We start from the raw sequence: 21,890 nt of genomic DNA, 5'->3' as shown, positions 1-21,890 counted from the left end.
AAATGTCAATTGGAAGACAATCAAATGTGCAAAAAGTACCTTTAATTGACATGTTTATATATGTAAGAGATGCAGCTGGTGTAAGTCTGAATCAGGGTCATAGTCTGAAAGTTTGTATGATGCATTATTAGTCCTCAATGTCTCAAAATAATAGAACCTGTCATATCTGTAGGGCAAAGAGGTTAATGTATAATGCACATAACTATTAATCATCCTTTAAAGTATCCTAAAGCTGCTAAACAGCATTAATTTACACCTACAGAATCACTCTACAGTACAGAATCACATTAACATGAGATAAAGTTTCCTTTAACAGAATAAAAACAGAGTATTTGAGTCTAAACTGATAATTAAAAACACACTGACACATGTTAAGCTTGTCATGCTTGACTGAAAAGTAAACTCACTCAAAAAAGGTAAATTGAAAGACGACCAAATGTGAAAAAAATACCTTTATTTGACATGTTTATATATGTTAAAGATGCACCATGTGTAGGTCTGTATCAGGTTTATAGTCTGTAAGTGTGTATGATGCATTATTAATCTTCAAAGTCTCTAAAAATATATATTCTGTCATATCTGTAGGGCAAAGAGGTTAATGTATAATGCACATAACTATTAATCCTCCTTTAGAGTATCCTAAAGCTGCTAAACAGCATTAATTTACACCTACAGAGTCACTCTACAGTACAGAATCACACTAACATGAGATAAAGTTTCCTTTAACAGAATAAAAACAGAGTATTTGAGTCTAAATTGATAATTAAAAACACACTGACACATGTTAAGCTTGTCATTCTTGACTGAAAAATAAACTCACTCAAAAAAGGTAAATTGAAAGACGACCAAATGTGGAAAAAAATACCTTTATTTGACATGTTTATACATGTTAAAGATGAACCTGGTGTAGGTCTGTATCAGGTTTATAGTCTGTAAGTGTGTATGATGCATTATTAGTCTTCAAAGTCTCTAAAAATATATATTCTGTCATATCTCTAGGGCAAAGAGGTTAATGTATAATGCACATAACAATAAATCCTCCTTTAAAGTATCCTAAAGCTGCTAAACAGCATTAATTTACACCTAAAGAATCACTCTACAGTACAGAATCACACTAACATGAGATAAAGTTTCCTTTAACAGAATAAAAACAGAGTATTTGGGTTTAAATGTGTCTTTAAAAACACACTGAGACATGTAAACTGTGGGTAAAGGTCTCGTGGAGCTCTCTGTTGGGAATAAAAAGTTAGATGTTTTGTTATTTCGGTGCCTCGGCCGGTTCACCGTGACGTTGTCGGTAGCGCAACCATTTTGGTATTTATTCCAATGAGCCCGCCTCACCGACCAATCACAGCGAGGCTCAGATGACCACCAGCCAATCAGGAGGCGACGCTGTGACTCACCAAATAAGGAGAGACAGCACCAAATAAGGAAACATTGTATCTCTTTATAAGGAGGAAAGTAGATCCTGTGCTGTGATATTACTCCGCGCGCCTCAAACGCTGCTCTTAAAAAAGAGACCCTTGAACGCTTCACGGATCATCAGAGAGGTGGATTGTGGGTAAAGGTGTGAGTACCTGTGCGCGTGAAGGTGTCAGAGGAGAAGAGGTGGTTTTGTTTTCAGTAAACAGGGAGGGACTAGTTGACTCCGCGGAGGGATATGTAGGCCGCGCTGCGTGTTTTCCTTTTTGAGAAAGTGTGGAGAGTTTGTGAGATAGAGGAGGAGGGAGCGCGAGCTGAGCGGGGTCTAAGGGTCTCAGGGGCAGCATCACTTTCTAAACTTTGTGTCGGTGGTTTCCTGGAGTCCTCGAACCCTCTACCGGGTCTACCGGGTCCGGTTTGTTTACTCTCAGGAGCTCCAGCGCATGCGTTTAATCCGACGAGGCGCGCTCCAGCTGGTCCTGCTGGTCTTCACAGACTCGGTCCAGCACATAGAATGTTACCGAGCCGGGTCGGGTCTGCAGCATCAGGAAACGGGGCCGCACCAGGCAGAGGATCCACTACAGGACTCGGGTCGGGGGTCCGTCCCGTGCTGGTGAGAGCCGGGCAGGTGGTTCTGGCGAGCGGGTACAGCTCCGGGTCTGCGGGGCGACAGGGGGACTCTCTCGGGATGCTGGGGGCTAACGGACCAGGTGGGCCGAGAGGTGTGAGACCAGGGAACGGCTCTGGGGGGACCTCCCTGCAGAGCCAGGTCCAGGGGGGCATGGTGGCTCTGAACGCGGGAGTCGTGCTACCAGAGGGAGCGCGCTTCGAGCCGGACCGGGAGAACGCGCCCCTGTGCAGCGGGTCCGACAACGACTCTGACTCGGGGGACGATGAGGACCCCATGGGGTCACTCGGGGACAGCAGGAGAGGGGTGAAGAGGGAGAGAGGGGAGATGGAGGCTGCAGTGACCGGGCAGGAGGTCGGGGTTCCTCCAGGGGGGTACGGGATGGTTCCTGGGGGGGTCGCAGGGGCCAAACCGGGGAAGAAGACACGTGGACGCGTGAAGATCAAGATGGAATTTATTGACAACAAGTTGAGACGGTACACCACCTTCAGCAAGAGGAAGACCGGCATCATGAAGAAGGTGAGTCAGAGGGCCAGCTTTACAAAACCAGGATCCTGTCAGGTTCTCAGGAACCTCAGAAAGTCTACGCAGAGACCTGAGATACCTGAGCTCACATCCTGGACTCTGATAACAGAGAGCTCCTGTTCCCTTAATAAAGCAGGGGCGTCACACTCAGTTCAGTTCAGGGGCCACAGACAGGACAAGTAGATCTGAAGGGGGCCGGACCAGCAAAATCAGAACAGAATAACCTTTAAAGGCACAATGAGGAGTTTTTCACTGGCTGAGAAACAGACTGAAACTGATACTAATGCCTCTATATGACCCTCAAAAGCAAACAAGACCATCCACAACAACACCCACACCTTCTCTGTTGTCATTTTTAATGCCTGAAACTGTTCTGAGGGGGTAGGTGTCAGACTTACTTCAGGAACAGCATTTTTTTTGGGCTGTTTTTTGGCAGATAATCACATTGTGTGATACATCTAAATGTTAAAAGACAACAGGATGAGGTTATTGTCTGAAGACACTAATTTTGCATTTACAGGACAAGAGATAAGAGGTATCACTTTGTCCGCAAGGGGGCGCCAGAATCGATACAAACTAAAAGTTCCTCACATCCGCTTTAAGTAACGACAACTCTTGTTGAGCTTGTTCAGCCCATAGACTGTATAAAATACAACTCAACCCCTCCTCCGTTTTTCATTCCCTGCACACGTGTGTGCTAACAAGGAGCTTAGGAGGGAGGCATGCTAGTTGTAGGCTGTCTTAATAAACACAAAGGTTGGTTTTACTCCCCACGTCTGCAGATTTGAAGATCAAGTGGATGATTTTTAGTTTTCATGGAAAAGTGTTAGCGCTAGTTAGCATAGCCACATAGCTACATGTTCGTAGCTGTGTGCCAAGACACACGTCTACATACTGATAAATAAAACAACAAGAAACACTAAATCTGTGACCAATGGTTCAGAAAGGTCCTGCTGCAGGCGCCTCTCCGTCAGGATCAGATTCTGGATCAGATTCAGAGGGTTGAAGTAACGCGGGTCTGTGAGCAGCCGTGTATATTCAGCCAACATGTAAACATTAGATCAACGTGCTGGACAGCCGAGGCCACACCCACTTCATGAGGGGGCGTGGTCAGAGAGAAAACAGATCGTTCTGGGGAGGGCTGAAAAAGAGGGTTTTTCAGGCAGACCAAAATCTGATTTCAAAGTGTTTTTTTGAGCATAAACTTTAAAGACATGTTTTGGGGACCTCTTAGACCAATATATGTTGATGAAAAAGAGCATAATATGTCACCTTTAAAACACTATAAAAATGTATTTTAAGAATAATAAATTCAAATTAAAACACCATGGTATGATTTTACATATAAGAGCTTTGAAATAAACACAAGTTCATAAATATCAATAGTTTGAAGGCACCTAAAGTTATTTTAAAAAAATTGTCCTGTAATTTGCATGTTCTCAAATGTCAGGGTGGCACCACCGTACTCATGGATATTTTGAAAGTAAGTAGTTATAATGGACTTCAACATATTACATGTATTATTTATTTTATTTGTTTGTTTATTTCAACAGGGGCAGTGTACAGCCATTTAGTTGTACCAGAGTTAGCTAGCAGCTAATTTACATCTGTAGTCCCTGGGCAGGAGACAGAGGCGATGCCTCTGTTAAAAACAAATAGTACATAATTTAAACATCTACACAATAATACATAACTACTATAAAACAACAGGGATACATTTACATCAAACCTACCAACACAGTAATAAAATATAAATAGCTAAAAGCACTACACTATGAAGGTCCTTATATTTAAGTGTGATGAGGACATGATTGGGTTGATTTTAGCCATGATTTCTTCAGCAAAGCTGCAGCACTCTCTGTACTCAGTAATGAGTTCCATGCAGTTGTTGCTCTAATAGAGAGGAGGGCTGATACACCAAATTCAGAAGATCTGTGGTTGGTGTATGACACAGTCACCTCTATTTGCTGTCCTAGTTGTTCTTCCATTATCTGCACGCAGTGATATAAACTCTTTTAATGGGGGAGCATTTAGTCAGACCATTTATCACTTTAAACGCTAAACAAGCATCAGCAAAACCCACAACATTTTCACAAGTTAAAAGGTTGTACTTCTGTATGATATTGCAGTAGTGATAACTTTTTTGGCTTCTTGTCCAGTACCTTTAATGTTTGCTTGTACAGTGATTTGATGGGAGCAAGTGTTGTTTTTCCAGCTTGTGACACAGTACGACAGATGGGAAAATATCATTGCATGCAAATCATTCAGAGGACCCCAACTTATTGTCATGGCTGAGTTAAAAGGTTTGTAGATGTCTCTTAAATAATAATAGAAAAGCTTTTATCAACTTAAAGGTGGAGGGTAACACTTTCCATGCCAGGTGGTACAACCAACCTAAAACTGTAAAAATTATATTTTATACCTGGCCAATAGAATGCAAAAATCCTACATAATCCTGAATACAAATGTGTAAAGCACTGTAACCACTCTAAGGGATACTTATTAAACGTTTCAATTAGAATATGATAGGAAAGTGTATATTTTGACAAATATCCTGACATTTTTTGGGTGTTCAAGTTAAGAAAAAGGTAAAAAAAAACTATGGAAACACTTAAAAAAGCTGTTTCCATTCCATTCCGTTCTTTAAATTATATATTTATAACATTAAATCCTATACTTTTTATAGCCAATTCAAGGCAACATCTCTAGAATGAAAAGAAATGCATGGGCAGATCTTTACACACTGGAGGGAAACAGGTAACACAAGATGGACTGTACAGTCTTCTACCATGGCAAAGCATTTTGTTTTAATGTTGACGTACAAGCCTTGTTAGAACACATTATTCAAGACACAAAAATATGCATTGTGACCATTCTGGAAATACTTTTTAAAAGAAGTTTTTGAGGCTTATTTGTCAACGACCCAATTTTTTCACTTTGCAAAGTCGTTCCGCGGGCCGGATTGGAACCTCTGAGGGGCCGGTTTTGGTCCGCGGGCCGCATGTTTGACCCCCCCTGCCTTTTTAAATAATGTTTTATTCTGCAGAGTTAAAGAGCAGCTGTGACACTCTCTGACTCTGATGAGAGGAAGTCAGAACATTCATGATGGCAGAGCTTTAAATAGACCTGAGCAAATGACAATTCTATTTATGACCATGCCCACCACCCCCAATCATCACACACACACACACACATGCACACACACTCTCACACTGAGTCCAGATAAACTGACAGTCCAGCACACACACCTCCACACACACACACACACACACAGTCAGTGGTAGGTCCTGTGTGCTCAGGCTGTCCCTCTGTCACTGAGCAGCAGGACTTTGCTCGCAGGCTGCAGCCATGTGTTGGTGAGCAGCAGCGAGCCTGAAGGTGCCAACAGCTGACTAAACCTCAGGGGGACACATCAGAGGACAGTCAGAGAGCACTCACACATGAGAGAGAGAGTGGAGCAGAGTGTGCACGCAGTCTGGAGCCACAGAGCTGCAAACCAGAGATCATCAATCCATCTTCTTGTTCCTGATTCAATCGATAAATGATCAGTGAAGAAGATGTCACTGTTACAAATGTTCTGAGTCATGCCAAAGAGAATCTGCACAGCCCTTCATTCAAGGAGCTTCAACTTGAGCTGCAGGTTGAATTATATTTTTAACCTTGAAATGTCTCATGCATTAAAGAGAGACTCTGCTTTAGATGCATAATAAGGAATAAAAGCCACACGTGTCATGCTGTCACACTTATGACCTTTGAACTGTTTGATGGAGCCTCTGCAAGAGCGAGCGGGGGCCCTGACTCCACACTCACTGACTCTCAGGTGCAGTCCTGGTTCATGTGTGAGTGTGTCTAAGCTGTCTAAGTGTCAGATCAGGGAGTGTGTGAGCGCTCCAAGGCAGACTGTTTCATGCTACATCATGCACTTTCCATGAGTCGGCATATCTGCACACTTTTCCTGCAAGAACTCAGAATTTCAAAGTGACAAATGTTCACATGAAGTATTCAATGAAACTAGGGGTGTAACGATTCTTTTTAACAACCATTCGATTCGTATCATGATTCGCGGTTGCCGATACGATTAAAGGACGATATTGGTTCATTTAGAACGATACGATCCGAAACGATTCAGTGACTTTTCAGCCAAAAATTCAACCAGTGTGACTGTGAGATAAACACCTTGATACTGGACAGTCCTAGAGTCCTGTTGTTGATGTTTTTGACCCGAGCCGAGTTTTGTCCTAGTCTCTGACTAAACATACTGGCGAGGCCTGAGGCTTCTGCAGAGCTGATGTTACCTTGATGAACGCTACAAGAGGCGCCTGGACGGCCGGTGTTGTGTGAAATCCCACGGCGCCTTAGTTGGTGGTTGGATAGATTTGTGGTGTTGTCCTACAAACAGCGAGCGACTTATTTAGAACATCTACGTCTTTGCAAAAGCCAAAGTGTTTCCACACGCTGGACCACAACGGTGGCTTGATAATTCCTTGCTCGCCGGCTTCTCCTCTGCCGTCCACCATGCTATGTTTTGTTGTCTGCTGGCACGTGGCGATGACGTCGCAGACAGGCAGCCTGAATTGAGTCACGTTTAACGTCTTTATCATTAAAAGTGTAAAAAAAAACACATCCATATAAAGTCTGCCGTGCTTAAATCCAATGTGTTATTTCCTAGTATGGATACAATCAATTTATTACCTTTTAAAACGATGTTAGATCGATATATGTCGTCTGGGAGGCCAACTTGCCGAGCACAGATCGATGTAGTCGGATCATAGGAATATAAATTGATACATCGATGTAGTGGATGAATCCTTACACCCCTAATAAAATGTAAACAAAGTGGACGTGATGGAGGAAATGCACGTGCATTTCTTTGTGATTAGGGTTAGGGATTACTTCAGATCCAAAGGAGAAGCAGGATGACACTCAAACTGTAAATGAAAGCCATCATGCATGCTTCATTAAACCTTTTAAGTGTTGCAGGTCATTTCATCACAGCCATGATGTTTAATAATGTTATCAGACTTTGCAGATTCACTTGCATCCTGCAGTAATCTTTGAAATCATGAATTTATTTTCATGCAAAGTAACTGCGAGGAACTTTATTCTGCACAGAACACTCGTACGCTTGCATCCAGCCTCACTGCACAAACTCAGCAGCGTTGATACCATCAGGCAGCATCGCCCCGTGCTGCGGCTGTGTGGCGTCTTTGGATGATCATTTTGAGAAGGGGTCTGAGCGGGGAGCAGGATTTAGTTCAGATGTTTGCACTTCATGGAGCTGCAAGAGTTTGAATGTGTCCTTGTGTTACTTTGAAGCGCCTGCTCTCTAACTCTGCAGTATTTCTCTGTGTGTGTGTGTATGTGTGTGTGTGTGTGTGTGTATCACAGACTGTTGTCGTGGAAACTGAGGTGTCTTTATGTAGGTTCTTGGCAACACAAACACTATTTGACAAAGTGTGCTGATGGAGATTTTTTGAAATTGTTGCCCACACTGTGTCAGCCATCACAAACTGACAGGTGGGTGGAGTGGGAGGATTTATAGTAGACTGGTCTCAAACTGGTGAGTGAAGAAAAGGCCTGTTCTTCTTCTTCTTCTTTTATGTTCTCTACGCTTACATCGACTCTTTGTGTGCAGTTACATAAAGATACATAACTTATACAAGCAGGACGGAGCTGTAGTAGGAAAGAGTTTTAGTTTCTGTTTGTTGTCTGAGTAGTATCCACCAATCAGGTGTCTACAGGAAAAACAGTCTTTATGGAGAGCAACAGCAGGAGGAACACAATCCATGGTTGTTGATCTGAGGAGGATTTCTTTCTCTCTATCATCAGCGTTTAGATTTCCTGACTTCCTGGAACGCAGCATCAGAAATGATGGATCCCACCTCCATTCAACAAAGAAACATTGTAGACGTAGTTTTCTTCTCCTCTTGAGGACAGACCTGACAAAGCTTTTTACTTTCAGCTACAACTAACCTGTAATTACAGATTCTGATTCAGAGACATGTTGAATCTGGATCTCAGAGTCTGGATTTTATAGTCTGAGAAGGGTTCTGGGCCTGTATGCATGTCCAGCCATTAGCGATGCATTGGGGATCAAACGAACACTTTGGAAAAGTATGTTCTTTGAGGATTGACTTGCTGATAACAGCTGTTTGTTCATTATTGTTGTTCATGCATAGTAGGCATGCGCAATTCGAATTTGTTGGTTCGGGGTTTTCCAGGAGGTTCCCTGGACATATGACGTTTTGCACCAGCCTCGCTTTCATGCTGCAATTAGTTGATTGGCCAATTAGGTGCAGTCGTGCATGCGGCTAATGCTAGGGTCAAATGGGCCGTTCCATAACGGTACGTTAAGACTAATGGTCCCATTTGTGTAATGGCTGGATGTGCATATGGGCCCTGGTATCTGTCTGTAGTCTGAGTAGAATCCACCAATCAGGTGTCAGCAGGAGAAACAGTCTGTATGGAGAGCAACAGCAGGTGTTCTAGAATTCTGACATCATAGACAGAATTCCAGAATTCTGTCTGTGATGTCAGAATTCTGAGAACAAATGGAACATTCCGTGAAGAAGAAAAAAATACCATCAGTGTCTCTAATCCTCTTTCATAGACCTCCATTCAACAAACAAACATTGTAGACGTAGTTTTCTTCTCTTCTTGAGGACAGACCTGAGGGTCTTAGAAGGGTTCTGGTCTCTGCCTGTAGTCTGAGTTGCACAAATATTTCACAAAAGTTTTAACCAAGGTTCGAGGAGTGTTTCTCGAATGTTCCACGAATATTTATACAAATGTTCCATGAAAGTTGCACAAATATTCCATGAATGTTCTTTGAATGTTCCACGAGTGTTTCACAAATGTTCCACAAGTATTATACAAATGTCTCATGAATGTTTCACAAATGTTCAAGACTTTAACCACCAATCAGGTGTCAGCAGGAGAAACAGTCTGTATGGAGAGCAACAGCAGGTGTTCTAGAATTCTGACATCACAGACAGAATTCCAGAATTCTGTCTTTGATGTCAGAATTCTGAGAACAAAGGGAACATTCCGTGAAGAAGGTCAGAGCTAAAAAAAAAAACCATCAGTGTCTCTAATCCTCTTTCATAGACCTCCATTCAACAAACTAACATTGTAGACGTAGTTTTCTTCTCCTCTTGAGGACAGACCTGACAAAGCTTGACTTTTGACTTTTGACTAATCTGCATCATGATGTTGTTATTGCAGCAAACTTAAGACCCTTTAATTACAAGAACATCACAAGAACATCAGTTCCTGTTTCAGGTTCATACCGCTGAAGGAAGCCAGAGTGAAGCCTCTGTGGAACTGTTTACAGTGAAGCTGAGACTCAACGGGCGCAGACAGTTTATTTCACAGACATATCTGGAGAGGAGAATTTTGCTTCACTTGTGATCAGAAAACGTGTAAGTGTAAGTGTAAGTAGAAACATATATGAAATGAGTATAATTATAATGACTGCACGCAGAGAGAAGCACAGGAACTGGAGGGAGAGAGAGGTTTTGACTTGTCATAGCAGGAAAACACAGGTGTTACATCACTTCATACACACACAGCTCCTTTCTATTTAGGTGCAGCAGAAAGCCTTGAAAATGAGCCAACCAGCAGAAAACATGTCTCCAAACCTGTCTCTGCTGAAGTGAACACAGACATTATTAATGTCCTCATCGGGGCTTTACCTGCAGAGACATCTGAGCTGAAACAATCAGGCTTTATTTCACTCTGAACATCGTAACGTGGTGTTTTAATTATTTATTATACTGACTGAAAACCAAACAGAAATGGAAGAGGAGACTCTCTCTATCAAGGTGTTATCAGGGCGCTGCAGGAGCTGTTTTTGTTGTTTAAATCACAGCACTACACATGTTCTCGTCTGCTCTCACGTTCGTTATATCTTGCTCCCGTCTGTATTTGATGTATGGGCTCAGCCAGGATGTTTCCTGTGACCGGGGAACCAATTAGAGCCTGAGCCGACCCGCCGTCATGAATATTTATGAGACAATCAGCCGGCAGAGAAAGTTATTAAAGCTTTGTGTAGGTCTATTTCGTGCTGCCAACTAGCACACTTAAGTTGACAAATTAGTCCTCCTCTACCTTTTGGACGTCGGCCAATAACGGGCCTCGGTGTGGGAGACTCTGTGCAGCTGCTGCAGAGCGAAGGAAAGGTGAAGGAGCCGGAGTGGAGAGTTCATTACTTTCTATTGTGATGCTGCGTAACAGTTCATGATTGGACTTAATTGATGTTGTAAATAAGGTCGAGCCAGAAGCGACCATATTTGGAAGAGAGGGTGGAGCTTGAGAGGAGGGAGGAGTTATGAAATGAAATCAAAGCTAAACACTCTGTGCCGGGGAGAGGAGATGTATTGGTGGTTGGTTACAGTTGTTTCATCAGACTAAAGAAGATAAAGAGAGCTTGAGGAATGTAAATGAATCACTGCTCACCTACACTTCTTTTGGAGGAGCCAGACGTGGTCAGCACATACCTGCACATTTCTGCTAACAAGGGATGTTCAGAAGACACTCATTTTGGAGTCATTTAAACAAATATTTAAAGTCCAACTAACTAGTCTAAAGGATAGACTGTATAAAATATGGACGTAGTATCCGTGACGTCACCCATCTGTTTCTGAAGCGCTGTTTTGAAGCCAATCGGCGGTGGCAGCCATATTGCTTGTGACGTAAAGAGGCGGGCTTTGAGCCTCCTAGCCAATAGCTACAGTGTTCCCACCTGTAAATCAAGTCAGCTGTGCCTCTCATTGGAAGATTCGTAATCTCAATATCTTCGAAATTGCCGAGTTAGAAAAAAAATTCACCCCCCCTACAGTGTGAGCTGATCAAGAAATGAGCTATCCAGACTACACTGGTCTTTTGAACCAGGCTGTAAACATGTTTATTTCTGCTGTAAAGATCGGCTTCTTTGAATGGGTGTGTATGTGGTTTCTGGTACTTCCGGAGCCAGCCTCAAGTGGATCCTTGATGAACTACAGTTTTTAGCACTTCCACATTGGACTCATATTTTTAGACCGGAGGTTGCCGCCTGGTCTAAAGCTAAGAAAACACTAAAAACAGTGAACATAGAGCACGATTTATTCCCCACAACTAAACACAGGATCACAGAGTCTGCAGGTCAACAACATCACGTTGGTTTGCAGAGTGCAGCTACCATTAGCAGAGCTAGCACCATCAGCCGTCAGTCCTCCTTGCAGGTTAACAGTCTGACGTTCAAGACCCAACACGGTCTCAGCAGATGTGTGTCTAACATGAGTCTGGTCCTGCTGGAGGTTTCTGCCTGTTAAAGGAAGTTTTTCCTCTCCACTGTAACTAGCTAAATACTGCGATGTGCAATGCTCATGATGGATTAAGGTGGGGTCAGACTGAGTCTTCTCCTGTCTTGAAGTTTGGTCTCTGTTCATAATTTGACATAGAGTGGTCTAGACCTCATATGTTTGTAAAAGCGTCATGAGATAAGGTTTGTTGTGATTTGGTGCTATACAAATAATGATTGATTGAACATAATTAAAGCACACATAAAGACAGATTATTTGTCTGATATTTACATGAACCAATCTCCAAAAGGCTCCAAAACCACAAACACAACCCAGAGGTTAAAGTTCAGAGACCGTACAGTTGTCATGAAGAGAGAAATGAGATATAGAGAGAGTTTTCACCACAGTGTCAACAGGCAGAGGGGACATGTGACCGACTCCTTTACTCAGATTAGTTTGACATGTATATGGTCGTCCCTGGTGTCTCTTTTTCTGTCTACAATTAATCACTGTTGTTATTTGGCTTTGATCAATCAGAAGCATTCCATTCTATTCTGCTTTGATCTGTTCCATTCTATTCTGCTTTGATCTGTTCCATTCCATTCTATTCTCCTTTGATCTGTTCCATTCCATTCCAAAGAGGCCACGCCCCCTAATTCTACCACCTACAGTCGTCATGAAGAGAGAAATGAGCTCTAGAGACCCAAACTGTTTTTGTACCAGGCTGTAAACATGTTTATTTCTGCTGTAACATTTTAACATGGGGCTCTATGAGGACTGACTCACTGTAGGAGACACACTCTAGTGGACACTGGAGGAACTGCAGCTCCGTGTTGGTTCAGTTTCTCTTCTCTGGAGGTTGCAGCAGCATCATAAACGCCATCAGCATGTATTGAGGTTTGTCAGTGTGGCATTGAGCCCGTGTATCAGCAGCTGCTCGTCAGTAACCTCTCTGTTCTCTGTCATCATGTTATCGCTCTGAAAGCTAATCATCGGCCTCAGCAGACACAGAGCGCCGCTCATCATGAACACAGTATCAGGACATGAACGTGTGGTTTGGTAACCGCTCAATAAACCCTTCAAATTTGAATGTGATTAGTCTCCTCCCCACTCTATTGCTCTTCAGCTTACAGTGACACACACACACACACACATGCGCACGCACACACACACATTCATCAGCGTGTGTGTCCGCACTGAGCTCACCAAGGTGACGCTGATGGCACGGTGCCTTCACAGCTCCCCGAGCATCCTCCACAGAACTTATGACTCATTAAGAAGGTTTCTCAGGAGTTCACTGTGAGTGCAGTGTGTGTGTGTGTGTGTGTGTGTGTGTGTGTGTGTGTGTGTGTGTGTGTGTGTGTGTGTGTGTGTGTGTGTGTGTGTGTGTGTGTGTGTGTGTGTGTGTGTGTGTGTGTGTGTGTGTGTGTGTGTGTGTGTGTGTGTGTGTGTGTGAGTGCAGTGTGTGTATGTATATGTGTGTTGAATCTCATTGTCTTCTTTACACTGTGGTGTGTGTGTGTGAGTGTGAGTGCAGTGTGAGTGCAGTGTGAGTGCAGTGTGAGTATGTATATGTGTGTTGAATCTCATTGTCTTCTTTACACTGTGGTGTGTGTGTGTGTGTGTGTGTGTGCAGGCTGTATAATGAATGATACCGCGGCACAGTGTGATGGTGGCCTCACATTTCACAGCCGATGTCTCTGCTGCTAAAAAATGACTCCCCCCCCCCCCCCCCCCCCCCCCTCCCTCCTCTATACACATTACACACACACACACACACACACACACACACACAGAGCTATCACTCTCTCTATTCTTGGAACTTTATCTCCAGTTATTTTAGCTTCATGGTGGTTTACGTCAGACGTCTCTATCGTTGGTTTTCGAGGTATTCTCATACTTTTCTGTAACTTTGCATTGAAGCGTAAAGCTCTGTTCACACGTGCACTCCTGAATATTTCAGGACAGTCAAACTCTGAAAGTTTCCAGAGCTGATATTCACACACGGCCCCTCTGAGCATTAAGTTTCTGTGTTGAGTGAGCGAGGGTCTCAGGAGGCAGGATGTGACGTAAATGGGATGCTGCAGTGAGATGTTTATAAGATGTCCAAGACATCACGAGTCCCGGGACTGTTTGTTTTTTAGTAGTAGTAGTAGTTTGCAGTATCAACAAACAAGTGGGAAGCAACATACCAGTGGCAACGTAGTCTCTTATCTGCTGCTCAGCCTCAATATTTCAGGACTCTTTTAGGACTCAGAGTGAAAACTGATTGGTACTTTATTGAAAACGGCAACGATGAGTCCACTCCAGAGTTTATTCTGTTAGATTCCAGAGTTTATCAGAGTTATACTCAAATCCTTCACGTTCGGCCATCAGCTGAAGTTTATTTAACCCTCCTGTTACCCTCTAATTTACTAACATCTTTTATCATTGGGTTCAATTTGACCCCAGCAATTTAAACCCCCACAAACTGATTGTTACCCAGGTTTATGTGTCAGGTACTTTATGTTTCTTTGTTGACTACCTAAACAGTGCTTTAAATAAAATACATTTTAAGCATAAACACAATTTAAAGCACTCAGAAGGAAATCAAACTGCTGCAAGTTTGTCATGCTCTCCTCGGCCCTGCCTTGTTTCTATGTTATCAAAACGTATCACACAGGACTCATCATTGAATGTCTTTAGAGACATGGTGGCTGGAAATATTATATCTCAATCTAAAGGTTGGCGGTTCGATCCCAGCTCATGCAGTCACATGCCTGGGGTCAAATTGACCCCAACGAACACTGATGCATAATTATTTTTACAGGAAATTGGAAGATATCAACATTTTAATTTGACCTTTTCCCAGTTGTCCCCATTAAATTAGGAAAAGTCATGAAATATGAAGGGAAAAAAATGATGTCAGTCATTAATTTAGAGTCGTTAAACAATGGATAGGGTGCAATTGACCCCGAGGATAATAAGAGGGTTAAACCTCAAATTTTCAATTTTGCTTATTCAGTCGTCAGAGAATTTCTTTTTCAAGTTCTGATCATCGATGAATAGTTGGAAGTCATCTAAGAAGCAAAACTCTTCAAAGTTGCTCTGGTTCAGCTTCAGAGACGTAAACTTAGAGGCCATTACAAAAACAGACAAATAGAAGAATATGTAACCCCACGATACTTAATGTAGCTGAAGTGCAGAAATTAACCTTTGTGAACATGACGCAATGTTTCCTTGCTGCTGTAAATGAACCGCATGCTTTCATGAATCTGAAATAATCACCTCCTGTTAATTAATCAATTATACAGAACATCTATTATCTACTAGATTTATGGAATATTTTTGGTGATATTAAAGCTGGGGTTGGTAGTCTCGGAAAACCAGCATGAATTTGAATGTAGCATTTCCTCAGGACTCCGTCTAACCCCTCCCCTCCTCCCTCAGAGCTCCTCCAAAACGACCCCCCCCTCGCTCACATGCACGAGCGCCGCTGATTCTCGACCATATGATCGTGACTGATTCAAAACCGGTCCTCACCAAAACATTATCATAGTGAAAGTTAAAAACACAAACAAACATGGCTGCTGTTAGCACTCACAACTGTCATGCTAGCATTATCCAATTGTACTGGTGACACGATATCAGGAGGAAAGTTATAACACATATATAATACTGTAACAGCTCTACTGTTTGTTAAACCTGTTCAGTGTAGATGTTCTTAATTCCTACAGTGTTGACAGTCAGTGAAGGCATCAGGAGAGGTGTAGAGTGTACGAGCGGGAGAGAGGAGAGACAAGAGGAGAAGTTCTTCATTCATTCAAACATTGATTGTTGTTTTGTTGGTTGGCGTGGTAACGGCCGACAGTGACCGGTTATTAAAGATCAACGTGTTCAAGAATCGGCTCGTCATCACTACAGCGTCCGGACGGACGCTACAATAAATATATATTTTCTGTAGGACTTACTGAACGTCATTAATTATTCTGCTTGTTGGTGAGAGCTTTTTAGACTCTGATCCGGACTACAGTCCTGAGCAAAGCACCTCATGGGGTCAGAGGGGACAGGCCCGAGGACGAGCGAGAGGGGCAGTAAATAGAGTCAGGGGAAGCAGAGGCAGGAGACGGGGACTTGGAGGAGTGCACTCCGGGGAAATGTACGCGCAGGAGGCGGGCAGAATGGCAGGACGGGATTTGATTGGTTTAAAATTTGGGGAGCCAAAAAACGGTGATTGGTTGGTGTTTTCCCAGGTTTACTCCGGCTGTAGATAGCAGCTTTTTTTCACTCTTTTTTAGGAACACATTATGTATTGATTACCATCAGGACATAAAGATCATTTTAACCAGTATGACAAAAAGTGTATCTAAATCTGATTACCAACCCCAGCTTTAAAAGCAGAAGTCCCCCCCCCCCCCAAAAAAAGTCACTTGCCAACAAAAATATTCTTCAATTCATCAAAAAAAATGTAAATCTATTTTTATTGATCGTTTTCTTATAGAAAGTATACAGGACATTAAAACATTGGGATCAACAAGGATCAGCCTCCGAGCTAACAAAGTTACAAATGTTATTCTGAGAGGAGTTCCTGTCACGTTCTTATTTTTATCTCACACTATCCCCAGGATAGCGATCAGAGGATCAGGTTGGACTACCTGATTAAAATCATCATACAGTGTTTGGAAGATTGAGTCAAGTCAAGTCAACTTTATTTATATAGCACATTTAAAACAACCAGTGTTGGCCAAAGTGCTTTACAAGATAAAAAGTAAAAAGTACATGAAGACAACAACAAACAACAACATAATAGGATATTTCTGTCCTCTTCACGAGGAGAAGGCCAAAGAGAAGAGATGTGTCTTCAACAAAGATTTAAAACATTCATTCGTAATTGGAGTGGCAAGCCGTTCCAGAGCTCGGGGGCCGCTGCTGCAAAGGCTAGGCCCCCCCGGGTTTTAAGCCTTGTTTTATTGAGCTCCAATGAGCAGACAGATTTGGAAAATGCTGAATGATGAAATCAATTCATAAATTTTTAAAGCATAAATGCAAAAATATATTTGATTCTTCCAGCTTCTAAAGGTGTTGAGGAAGTGAGAAGTCATTTTTTTCTACAAATAGGAGACATTTGAAGTCGTCAGTTTAAGATCCAGAAAACTTTTGTATATTTTACATTTTCACCTGAAAATTTCACTCAACTTTCCCTGTAATACAGACATATTTGTTGTTTTTTGTCTCTTTAAAAGGTTCTTGGTTTGCTCGTGTTTCAGTATGTTTGTTTACAGCTCTTTATTTTGGTCTGTTTATTGAGAACATTTTGCTCTCCATGTTTTAAAATGAAGACAAACCCTTTCATTAACCCTCCGTCCTCCTGCTGCTGAACTCTTGATGGCGTGCCTTGCTGACTCCTCTGTTGTCTCTCTGCAGGCGTACGAACTCTCCACCCTGACGGGGACGCAGGTTCTGCTGCTGGTGGCCAGCGAAACGGGTCACGTCTACACTTTCGCCACCCGCAAACTCCAACCCATGATCACGAGCGAGACGGGGAAAGCTCTGATCCAAACATGCCTGAACTCCCCGGACTCGCCGCCGCGCTCAGACCCCTCCATGGACCAGCGCATGAGTGCCACGGGCTTCGAGGAGACGGACCTCACCTACCAGGTGTCGGAGTCGGAGAGCATGGGCGACACCAAGGTGAGAATCAGACGCCCTAAAAGTCCTTTAAAGAGGGCGAGACTGAACGCTGATTATACTCGGGTGCTTTTAGAGCGAGGCTGCAGCTGAACGCACTCGTTTCTGTTCTCGTCCTTGCTGCTCGTTTCTGCAACAATGGTGCTCCAGTTTAAGTATCTGTGACTCACCCTCCGTCTGATTTCTAATGGAGGCATGAATGCAGTCAAATTTATGAAAAAGCAAAGCTGATTAGACGCCACAGAGGCAGAAGCATGGTCGGAAAACGTGCAGATATTCTTTACTCATGTAGAGGTTTAGATATTCATGTAAAAACTGAGCCTTAGAGGGGCTGTACCTCGATTCTGAGCAGGAAGTATTCATCCTTTTGGAGTGTGATCAGTCTGATGTTGGGAGGGTTGTGCAGAAGATAATGATGATGCAAAATGAATCTCCTTTTTATAATAACTTTATTTATAAAGCGCCTTTAAAAACAAACGTTTACAAAGTGCTTTTACAAACAAAGTGTGGTTCAAATAACAAAGTAAACATTTAAGGCGTTTTTCAACCGGAGGAACTTTACCCCTGAACTATGTGCATTTCGACCAGTGGAACCAGGGTCTAACTTTAGTTCAGGGGTAGATAATCTCCCCCCTAAAAAGCCCCTGCTAGGGGTGTAGTACTTTTCAAAAGCCCCGGGGCTTTTAGGGGGCGGGGCCTGCAATGCTGAGCGTGTCTGATTGGTAGATTAACCGCAGTGTTTTTATTCCGCCCTCCGTCCACAATAACATCACACACATCTGTGATTCTCTTGATTTCTCTTTCTTTCATTAGCTTTTATTTGTTCTATCTTTTTTGTATGTGTGTACTTTTCAAAAGAAGAAGCTGTGATTCTCTTGATTTAGCAGCTTGTAACAGTAGTCTTCTCTCAGCCCACCGTGAATGCGTCTCTCCTCCCGGTGTTCCGGTTTTAAAAGTGACCTTGAAAACTGGAGACTTTCAGCTGAACGTGTCAGTGTTTGTGGAGTTTACACAGCTGTTGAAACACAGGCTTCCGGGTTAACTTTTTTGTCAATTTTTTTTGTCAAATCTTTTATTTTCAAAAAAAATTTTCAATTTTTTTTTGTCATATTTTTTTTTTTTCAAATTTAAATTTTTTTTTTTCAAATTTTTTTTTTCAAAAATTTTTTTTTCAAAATTTTTTTTTCAAAATTTTTCTTTTTCTCAATTTCTTCCAAAAACCATTCACAGTCGTTGTTTTTTCCATCTGTGATTCACTTGATTTCTCTTTCTTTCATCAGTTTTTATTTGTTCTATCTTTTTTGTATGTGTGTGTACTTTTCCAAAGAAGAAGCTGTGATTCTCTTGATTTAGCAGCTTGTAACAGTAGTCTTCTCTCAGCCCACCGTGAATGCGTCTCTCCCGGTGTTCCGGTTTTAAAAGTGACCCTGTAAACTGGAGACCTTCAGCTGAACGTGTCAGTGTTTGTGGAGTTTACACAGCTGTTGAAACACAGAGGGAGTTTAAAGATTCAATATCCTCATCAGATATTTAATGATCGTCTAAAGACGTTTATGAGGGATGCATCCGGCTGAGAGTCTCCAGTTAACAGGGTCGTTGTTTGAACCAAAACACCGGTCGATCTCTGCCACGGCTTTTTGAGTTAAAAAGGATTTTAAAGCCGTGTTGAAACGTCTTTGCTACTCGCGCTTATCTCCTCTCACGTGTTGATTCAGTGAATCCATCTGTGATGAAATATAGCACCATCTAAAACAGCACCAGCTGAGTCTCTTCATGCTAACAGGCTAACTGTTGTGTTGCTCATAATGATACCTGCCTGTCCGTCTGCTTCTATGGTGTCATCTGTGATGAATGGCATTCGTCTTTGATTTACTGCCCTCTACTGGTCTGGTGGTGTAGTGCATTTACTTTTTATTTCCTCCATACGTCACTGGCCTGATTTACACAATCTACGCCCCAGGGTCGAAACGCAGACAACAATGGGGGCACAGGAACCTTTTAGTTCAGGATAAAGTAGTTCTGGGGGCTGAAAGACCCCAGAACTCTTGGTTGAAACGCACCTTTAGAGAGTGAGGAGGGATTTTAACAATGCAAAGCAAAATGCAAGTTTCAAGAGTAAATAAATGAATAAATAAAAAATTGAAAACTAAATAAAAGCATTAAAAGGAAAATAAAAGAGGTTATTAGAGTAAGAGGACGACATCACATCGGGAAAATCAGAAATCAGTGAAAAGGATTATTTAGGAACATTAAAATAATGAATAAAAAAAAATAATAATAACAAATTATACAATCTAAGATTATTAATTAGTTGGATAAAAACTAAAAATAATAATAAAATAGAAGTAAAAGCAGTTAGAAAGGTCTGTAAAAATGCGTTTTAAGAAGAGATTTAAAAGATGATACTAACTCTGGGAGCCTTATCTAAGTACGGAGCCTGTTTTGAGATGCAGACCCACGTGAGGGGGGGTAAGAGTAAAAGCGGTGTGTGGTTGTGCGATGTCACTCCGTACCTCGGCTCATAAATAAATATTGCAGGAAATCTCTCCAAAAAAGGCCAGAGGAGCTCAGAAGCAGAGCAAAAGATCAGATCCACAGGCAGTTGTGGAAAATAATCTCCCGTACTGTAAACACGCTTCTGAACCTTCGCCTGCTGGATGTGCGGCCTCAGTTTGAGCTCGTGGTTCGGCGTTTTTTAATTAAAGCATTAAAAAAAAAAAGGTCTGAGTCCTCCTTCAAAGGGCTCCGGACTGAGGAGAGTATTATCGCTCCCTACCTCTCTGACCTCTCTGACTCTGCAGATAAATCACAGCAGGCCTGGGCTGTGTTAGAAACATGCAGACGGCTATATGAAGGTGTTTATCTTTGGGTTTGGGGATGAAGCTCTGAGATAGTTCAACAGGACGTACATCTGTGGGGAGATGGAGGAATCACGCACCTTCAGAAACCTTGAACAGTTGAACATTTCAGGGGATTATTTGTTGCGTGCCTCCGTCCTGACCCTGATGAGTGGATGTATTTCACCACTTCTTCTTCTTCTTCTTTATGTTCTTAAACTTCTGGTATTTGACATTTTGAAGTGAAGCGATAAACCTGGCGTCAGACACGCTTCGCTGTCCTCACCTTTCCTGAGGTCACGTGATGCGAGCTCCTCAGAGTTCACGTCGTCTTTAAAGGCGTCCTGTTTGTGGTTGTGCTGTTTTCTAACGCGCTCCACGCGGCGTGGAGGATGGAGACGGACCTCTGCGTGTGAAGCCGTCCTCATGCCCGCTCTGCTCATTGATAAAAATGAGATTCGGCCTGTGTTGCCATATATGGTATGGTTTCCCTGCCTGCTCTCTTGGCTGAGGCCCCTCACATTCCTTATAAGCTGCAGCTGTCTTTGGAGTCCTGTGATCCCCCCCACCCTCGCTCCCCCTCCTCGCCCCCCCAACAACACACTGGTCCGGTGATATGGAGCGGAGGTATGGATGCAGATACGAGCAGGTGGAGTGGAAACACTGGAGTGATACTTCACGTCCTGGTTCATGTGGTGTCCATTGAAGAGGCTGGCATCGATGCTGTGACCTCTGACCCTGCTGCTGCTGCTGTGAGTGTGGGAGTCCAGCTCTCAGAGGGACACACTGAGGAGCATGTAGAGGGTGGACGTAGTCTCAGTGATGTCATCAGGGGCGTTATGAAGCCTAAAGATGGAGGTCGCTGTGTTATCATGAGACAGAGAGGTGGAGCTGAGGCTGGAGTCACCTGCTGACAGCCACGCCCCTCATTCTGCATCACTTGAATCTTTTATGTAATAAACACTGACGCATTATTTAAAGATTTGAGGAGAGGTGTCTGCTCGGTGAATACAGATCTGATTTGATGAACTAGATGAACTTTAAGTTTAGTGTGAAGTGTATACAGAGCTTCAACAAGCCTCCTTCACTACATGTGATGAGGAACGCTGGTTTGACTCAGTGAATAGCCTTGAAGCATCAGTCTGTGTTTTGCCTCTTGACTCCCTCTATTTCTAAATGTCTGTCTCTCTCTATCCGTCCAATCAATGAACTCAAAATAGCAAAAACAAAAAGGGGAAATGTGTCTGAAGATGATGTCTGGTTGGAGACATTTATCTCCCCACAGGGACGGTAATGTACATTTTAATGTAGAGCACGATGTGCCGTCTCTGAGACTTTTTAGGGGCGGATTGAAAGCCCAGATTGAAAACAGAGCCTGAAGTTTGTGATTAATGTAATTGAAAGACCAATAGGGACAATAAAGTGTATCATACTGTGAGGTATGGTATTGTGTTGTGTTGTATCGTATCGTTTCGTAAACTAGCGAGGGGTTAAATGAAGAGACTGACCTGGGAAACAAAGTGTCTGAAG

General features: G+C 42.7%; 1 protein-coding gene across 6 annotated transcripts in view; it reads left to right on the top strand.

Moving 5' to 3' along the window:
* Nucleotides 1-1,470: 1,470 nt before the first annotated feature.
* The window catches only part of srfb (serum response factor b), a 49,392-nt gene continuing 28,972 nt past the window's right edge, over nucleotides 1,471-21,890 (top strand). For 2 of the 6 annotated variants that reach the window (XM_034681967.1, XM_034681965.1), the window contains exons 1-2: nucleotides 1,564-2,569; nucleotides 17,260-17,526. In XM_034681967.1, the coding sequence (XP_034537858.1) occupies nucleotides 1,937-2,569; nucleotides 17,260-17,526 (900 nt within the window). In that variant the 5' untranslated portion in view covers nucleotides 1,564-1,936. Of the gene's footprint in view, nucleotides 2,570-17,259; nucleotides 17,527-21,890 lie in introns of all 6 variants that reach the window. The other 4 variants (XM_034681964.1, XM_034681968.1, XM_034681966.1 and 1 more) reach the window with 4 other exon arrangements.

This window comes from Notolabrus celidotus, chromosome 4 (genome assembly GCF_009762535.1).
Source record: "Notolabrus celidotus isolate fNotCel1 chromosome 4, fNotCel1.pri, whole genome shotgun sequence".
NCBI lineage: Eukaryota > Metazoa > Chordata > Actinopteri > Labriformes > Labridae > Notolabrus > Notolabrus celidotus.
This window is presented reverse-complemented; position numbering and strand designations above follow the sequence as displayed.